We start from the raw sequence: 7,954 nt of genomic DNA, 5'->3' as shown, positions 1-7,954 counted from the left end.
AAGCAGTTTTAGCTTGCTGCATCACCAGAATGCAGCCCCTACCTCTGACCAGCCATACTGAAAATGTATACCGTGAGTCACAGAAGTGACAAGACACTACTTCAGTCTGCTGTCAGTCACGAATACAAACTGTTTTCTAATCGAGAGAAAAGAAGTTACTCCATGATCAAATTTAAGTCAATGATTCTCACCTTTTTAGATCTGTAAAATACCATCTACTACATTTAGATCTCGTTGTTTGACCCTGTCCTAAATACAAAATGCTATCTTTTAAAATTTTTTAATTATATGAAATTCAATTTGGGGAAATTTATGAGAACCCTTGAAAGGGAAAAAAAAGACACAGTATGTTAAGGGAAGTAAAATCAAATCACAGTCACGTGGAGGCTACTAATATGGTAATCAGTCAATTGCGCTACGTACTCCCACACACTGATACCCGTGTTCCTAATAATGTATTTCACGGCATTCCAGTTTCCTTATTCACCGTCCCCAGGTGATTTGGCATATAACACCTCCAGCAATGAAACTCCTTTGTTTTACACAGGAGTGGACTTACGGACAAAATGATCGAATAAAATCAGAAGTAAAAGCTTTCCATGGCAGACACTGACCTCTTCCGTGATAGTTACTCCTCCTCTCCCACCAACACCATCTAGATTTCGTTCTATCATTGAACTAGATGGAGTATAGGAAAGGCTGGCTTCACCCCTGCTGCTGAGTACTGAGTATTAACCAGTACTGCTCTGTCTGGGCCAGTCACTATAACTCCTTTCCTTTTTGCTGGTGATTGACTTAGAGATGAGCATATCATCCTGGTGGCACGTGAGACATATGGGAGAAATTTTTGAGTGGCTTCTTTTAGGAGGAGAAAAAAGAGAAAAAGAAAAGAGGAGAGAGAAGAGGTAGGGGAGAGAAAGAAGGAGAAGGAGGAAGGAAGAAGCGGATGGAGGAGGAGGAAGAATCCCTGCGCTCTAGCTGGGTGAACTTCCTGCATCGATCTGATGCTGGGAGCTGAAGCAGCAACCTTGACTCTTAGAAGGAAAGTTATGAGAAGCAGAGTCCCGAGACTGTCATGCCATGGACTGCCGCTGATGGCGGGGTGGTCTGTTACTCAGGGCCGTCGACTTCTCAATTCATATGCTTGCACATTTAAAGTACACACTCTCGTAAATGATTAATTTGTTGCACATTTGCTATTAAAATTAAATTGAAAATGAGGCAAGCTAATGATTTAATTTATGTGGACTTCATTTTCTTTAACTGATTATATTTGAGCTGTTACCCACTAACCACTTAAGTGGTATAGGATCTAAAAATAGATATCATAAGGTGATTTTAAATATTATTTTAAAATCATACATGTTATATGCTATAATATATATGTACATATATGTTATAATCTACTAGGAAAAATAAGTTTAGTATGTGCTTTTTTAATTTTAACAAAGATAAAAATGTGGACATTTCATTGAACCAAACTTTTTTGTTGTTAAATCTCTTTTTAATACAGAACAGGCAATACCAGATTTCAGAATTTTGCTTTTTCGTTGTCTTAAGTCTAAGTTCTTGGATCCTTTTGATATGAGCCCCAGGCCTTATAACCTTTATGAAAATATTTAGGTTTCTATAAAAAAAAAAAATCAGTTTACTTTTACTAAATTTAAAGATCTAATTCATTTATGAATCAGTTTATGCCAGAAATTTAAAATATTAAAATTCTTAATTGAATGTAATCTTATTTATAGAAAACAAATATGTCTACCTCCTCCAAACATGCACATCTGTTTCCAAAGCGAACAGCAGATCGGTCAGCAGTCGCTGGTGCATTGCAGACCATTTAAACTCCGGAATACGAAACATGGTGGTGCGAGGGCCCGGGCTGAACTGGCGCCGCTGCTCCTCTGTCATGGGCATGCCGCGAAAGCCCAGGTCCACCCGGAGGTCTCTGTCCTGCTGTGTGACGGACCGACCCTGAACCGCCTGGAGAGAGAAAAGGCGAATGTCTGTAGAGTGCGGAAGAAGTACTTGGTTTCAAAATGAAAACAGCACGGGAACGCGAGTGAGGGAAGAAAAGCTTTTGAATATGACCTTAGCAGGTCAGTATACAGTACATATATTATTTACCTGGCGATTCCTGCTCAGGGATCTTTTAATGCTGAAAAAGCTACTGTCATTACTTTTATTCTGCAGTTCCAGGAACTAAGCAAGGAAATCGAATAGCTCAGCTTAACACCAAAGTTCACATTAAAAACCAGGCCCTCTTTACACGTTTACGAGGTCTGGATGTGGCCACATCTCTTCCCTGTGAAAGTGAGCATGTACTCAAAGTGAAGTGGACTGGATGTACACCATCGACTGATTGTAATTAAAACCACAAGATTAAAAGAAACACTTCTTGAACCGATTCAAGTTAACTTCAAAGTCTACTTCACTCACAATACTTCAATTTAGAAAAACAAATGTTTGATAAGTTAGAAAACCAGAAAAATGCCTATGAACTCTGACTGAAAACCAGACAAGCCTAGCGATTATGTTCAATAAACAATGCCCCGTGCTTTCTTTGATTTTAAATCTGTACCTAATTGAGTATTCCCATCCCTTGCTAATTATCTCTGTAGTACAAATGCCGCAAAAATGGAAACTGGCAGTTAACAGAGAAAAAATAAAAACACCTTTCCCACACAGTATATTTATTAAGGATTCTTATTAGAGTACAGACACCAGTTAGGTATGGTTTATTCTTTAAAACAGAACATGTTAAATTTCTTGTCAATGAAATTAAAAACTGAGTGGAAAACTCAGAGAACAATAACAAAACAAATCACTAAGGGTAAAAGTTTTCTTCAACTCTTAACTGTAAGGTATCACTTAGCCTAGAAAGCGAGGAAGTAGTCTTAAAACTCAAAGCTCAGCAATGAAAATCCATGTCGGAAAACGCCATCCGTTTTCAGCCTGACTCTGGCCTGGCCAAACTGCAGCAGTAACACGTCCCTGCCGCAGGCCCAAGAGCCTTTAATCTTCTCGCAGAGAATTCTATGGATGTGGCTGTGAAGAAAATTCTCACTGCTGATAATGCCAAATTTCCTCAGCCATATTCCCTACCTCACAGGATGCTTGTGGGGATTAAATCTGAAAACACACAGCCAGAGCCTGGCGCACAGCAGGCACTGATTAATGGCAGCTCCCTTTTCACACCCCTTCATCTCACTGATCAGTTCAATCTGGGCTCCAAGTCCTCTTTTCTATAATCCACAGAACGGGGTTGGGTCTGAAGCTTAAAAGGTTAATCGAGTATTCAGAATGAAGATTTCGTGTCCAAAATGGGTAAATGTGGTCACAGGGTCATAAAATGTTAGAACCATATTTCAATCTAGTACAACCTGTTGTCCTGTATAAGAAAATTCAGGCCCAGAGACGTTGAGCAACGTCACACAGACAGAATGTGGCAGAGTTGGAAATAAAATTTAGATATTTTAAATTTCTTTTTATATGTCCTACCACCCTACTCAATTCCATGAATTACTATATCATACTTAAACATAAACATGGTGTAATTGGTGCTAAGAACTCAATATCTATTCGATGGATTTTTAGAACTCATATAGGATAACTCACTTGTGTTGTAGTAGTGGTCTGGATTTTTCGGATTTCTTTTCCCGATTCTTTGCCGTCGTCAGATCTCTCGGTATCTGACATTATACTTCCTGCATCGATATTTGGTACGATTTTGCTACCAGCGGACTCAGTCTCCAGAGTCGTAGCAGTCATTTCGGCATACTCTAAGCCCTTAGATGACGATGCCAAGTCTCTTTCAGAAATACTGCCCATCCCATCTGAAGTCGTATGGATTTTGAACTCTTTTTCTTCTATTATACTTGCTGTACAAGTTAAGTCCACACCACCGGTCATGTGAGCGAGCAATCCAAGATCATCACTGACACCGAGATGTACTTGCGTGTCCTGAATATTTGGAATAATGTGATTGCTAGAAAGTTCAGGAAGGAGTTTCTCTTCTTGTTTGGGTATTTTATCAAAGAGAAATGATGTGCTACTATTGGGAAGTTCATCCTTCTCATCTGCTAATGTTATCAAAGGACCATTATCCTTTTCTTCATTTTTTTTAATGATACCGACACTTCCATGTACGTTGTTCTGCAGCTTCTCCACGGCAGCACTGTACACGTTATCCAACAGAGAGTCGACCTCCACGAGCGCCCCGTTCTCCCCCCCTACTAGCGTCTCCGGTGATAGGTCCATGTCATCCAGCTTTACCTCTGTTGCTTCTACTTTCTCTGCTTTTATATCAACTAAGAGATCATGCACTTCCACGTGGACACCACCTCCTGGTCTGTCTGAATTTCCAAGAATATCATCTGACACTTTTGTTGACATGAGCAGGTCTCTAGTATCTGTGCTGACAGGGTAATCCGTCTCACTTTCTGGGCTCTGGCTCTGTGAAAGATCTTCTATCTCTCGAATTTCCATCCCACCTTTCGCTCCCGTTGTCTGTGATGAAAGGCCAGAGATGGTGCTCACATTCCCTTTCTTCCCCTTTTTAATGTTTTCCTCCTCTTGTCTCTGGTATTCTTCATACATTTTGGCTAGGTATTCCTTATGGGCTTCATAAGTGACCTGAGGAACACATAAAGAAAACAGTAAAGTATTTTTTATATATCAAGAAGAAAAAAGATACAAATAAAATTATAGTAATAGCAAAATGGCGCCATGAATTTTAAGATTTTAAACACGACACATATTAATCCTAAGACAAGTGCTTAGTTTCATCAAGTAATTGCAAATAATCATCAAAAAAGGTAAGGTATGACTTATATGTCCAAAGACGCACAGGTAAACTAACAATATTAAAGTTTTAAATAAGTGACCTTTTCTCTTCGGTTAATCTTAACCTTACCTAATATGCCAGAAGAACTCCTACACATCTGAAGTATTTGAGCTAAAGAGAGAACTGGCTAATAATATACAGTATCCAAGATACTATGACTAGATCAGTTTTCACCACCTATTACTCACATGTGTGCCTATTTTTACAACTGAGGTTAAAAAACTCAAACATATATGTGAACATATATATTTATAAATTGTTTAAAAAATCATAATTTTATCTTTATATATAGGCTACTTTATTACTTTATATGGGCTTGTTTAGGAATAATCAAGCTATGTCTATCTAACTTACATTAAAAATGCAATGTCTTTTCCTATAAAATACTATTTTCAAATTTGTTAATGTAATAAAAGATGCCAATATATAATAAAATTTAAGTTTTTAGTATAAATAAAAACTTATAAAATTAAAAAAAAAGTTGAAAATCTGTCCTTATAGACATATATATTAATTTATACTTAAATGATAGGATAACAAAATTTTAGGTTGCAAGGGACATTCCTTTGGAGATTGTTCTTATGCCAAAACCCCTTCATTTTACAAAAGATAAAATCAAGTCCCAATAGTGGCAAACTACATTCTCTTTTTACCAAAGATTAGGTAATATTTAAAATTGCAGAAATACAGATTCTCAGGATTAAAAAGATAATGCAATTTAAAATACCACTAAACTTATACACTTTAAATGTATTTATTAGAAATAAAATTGATTTCTGCCTACTTTTTAAAAGTCTTAAAAAGTGTCTAAGGCCATACTACCCTGAATAAGCCTGATCCTGTTTGATCTTGGAAGCTAAGCAGAGTGGGGCCTGGTTAGTACCTGGATAGGAGACCACCTAGGAAGATCGGGTGCTGTAGGTGTGAAAAATAAAAAATAAAAAAATAAGAGATTGTAAGCTGACAAGGTCCTTGCAATCTGTGAGGTCAACCAAGGGTTGTCTCGCCTAAAAAACAAGTCTTAAAAAGTATATTTCAGAGTCTATCTCATGAAATATTCTTATAAGTATCAGAAGGTATGTTTTAATTTTTATAAGAGCAACTGGCTCAGACTCAAGTTCTCAGATCTGCTATAAAACATATGTGGGGTCACATCTGGTGTCTAAAATTCCTAATTTATAGAGTTTCAATTAAATGATCTACAAAATACTTCAAGATCTAACAGTGTATGAACAGTGGGGGACTGAGGGGGGTGCGGCGGGACAGAAAACAAAGAAAATTGGGATAACGAGTTGGCCTTAATGGAAGATGCCCACAAGATGGCACCAGAAGAGTGTTCACAGGCCTTTAATCCACAGCCGAAACTGATGCTATAAAACACTGTTACCTTGGAATGAGCGATTGAGAGTGTATCCACCCAGACTCTCCAGCCTCCCCATTCATATTTTATTGCATGATACAGAAGGATCCGGAAGATATTGTAGACCATCTCAGTAATCTTCTGTTCTTCAGAATTTTTAGGATTGATATAACCAAGAGAAAACATCCAATCCTGCCACACTGAACACTGCAATAAACATCTAGTGGGGAAAATAAACTCATTAAAAATACCCAAATTACGTTAGAAATTACTACTTTTAAACTTAGATAAATAGCAGAAACATGATGTGACTGAGGCAAAACAAGGCACATAGTGGTCCTGCACATTCTGTATTTTACACCTGAAATGATGTTCGCCCCATTTTTCTACCTGGAAAAATCTAAATTATCCTTTAAAATTGCTTTCCTAAGTCTCCCAGATTCCTTTATTATTTCTCTACTCCCTCGTCACATGTAGCACTCACTATGCACTTAATACATCATACAGTAACCCCTGCTTTGTCGTCATCTTTCCCACTAAATTGTGCTGAGACTGCAGACTGCATAAGACAACCTGTGCAGCAAGGTGCTCTATACACACCAGACAATCAATACACGTTAAGGTAAAGACTCAGCCAGCAACCAGGTCTCAGACTGTACCCCATGTCGTAGGTAACCAGTTTAAAAACACATGACATCGGTTATCAGACAAACTTGGGAAAAACATGGATGAATATGAGCAAATCCAACACAATTACAATGAAAAGTATTGTTGGTGACACACAGCACTAAAAGAAATAGTACATTTTAAGTAATGGTTTGTGGAAATGTATTCATGTATTCTATTAAACTACCCATACACATAAAAACATGAAAATAGAAGTATAATAAATGCAGATTATACCAAGAAACATACAATGTCTTTTCTAACAAAAGTATTTAGCAATATGGAAAAGAGTTAAAATTTTTTTTCTGTGAAAGAGACTGAAAATGAAGAAAAGAAAAGAAAACTAATTATGGAATAAAATTTAATTCTAGTATCCAAATTCCTTACCTTCTATTTTCTCGGCTGTTACTAAAAAGTTTTATCATGTCAGATAAAAATAAACGGCGAACTTCCATCAGTTCTGCGCTTGGTGTAGAGTTTTTTAACAAAGTTGCCACCACCTTGAGAATCACTGTAAAAGAACAACAAAAAAAGATACAGTATAGATTTATAACTACATCAATCTTCCCTTCACAATGTGTCTACTGATTTTCAACTAAAAGCTTAGTCTATGGGAGGTGAGTTATAAGCTTCATGAACTATGTAAACACCATGATGACTTAAGTGGTTGGAAGAAGTTCAGATTTAGTCTCGTGTTACCATGTTACCACTGCATTACAATAAAGAACTGTTGTTTGCTCACTTGGATTCTGAATTTTCACTGTAGAATCTGGCTCTGGATGTGGTTTGTGGACGACTTGAGTACATACTTGCTCTGTCAATATCTGAAAAACAAAGAATTTGAATTTCATTTAGAAAATAATTTAAAACAATTACAATATATATGTACATTTACATACAAAAAATTGCAAAAAAAATGTCAATTCTGTTCAAATCAAAAGAAATCTCTTCTAAAATATCTTCTAGTGAATTTCACACAATTCTAAACTCTGGAATCTTCAAATTTTGTTTATTATGGATAAAGACAAAACCAGGGTCGATATCTACAGAAAAAAAGATTAAGAAATCCAAGAATTTATTCT

General features: G+C 36.8%; 1 protein-coding gene and 1 pseudogene across 1 annotated transcript in view; one reads left to right on the top strand and one right to left on the bottom strand.

Annotated features, from left to right (window-relative positions):
* Positions 1-7,954, bottom strand: part of NBEA (neurobeachin) — a 600,762-nt gene that overhangs the window by 458,980 nt on the left and 133,828 nt on the right. The window contains exons 18-23 of the mRNA XM_023531608.1: positions 7,615-7,696; positions 7,260-7,383; positions 6,234-6,426; positions 3,619-4,635; positions 1,766-1,983; positions 680-815 (exon numbers count right to left, since the gene is read on the bottom strand). Coding sequence (XP_023387376.1) covers positions 680-815; positions 1,766-1,983; positions 3,619-4,635; positions 6,234-6,426; positions 7,260-7,383; positions 7,615-7,696 — 1,770 coding nt within the window. The remainder of the gene's footprint in view (positions 1-679; positions 816-1,765; positions 1,984-3,618; positions 4,636-6,233; positions 6,427-7,259; positions 7,384-7,614; positions 7,697-7,954) is intronic.
* On the top strand, positions 5,652-5,770 carry LOC111740989 (annotated as a pseudogene).

The sequence above is a fragment of the Pteropus vampyrus genome, unplaced genomic scaffold (genome assembly GCF_000151845.1).
Source record: "Pteropus vampyrus isolate Shadow unplaced genomic scaffold, Pvam_2.0 Scaffold71, whole genome shotgun sequence".
NCBI classification, from domain to species: Eukaryota; Metazoa; Chordata; class Mammalia; order Chiroptera; family Pteropodidae; genus Pteropus; species Pteropus vampyrus.
Note: the sequence above shows the minus strand (reverse complement) of the source record. Positions and strands in the feature narration are given on the sequence as shown.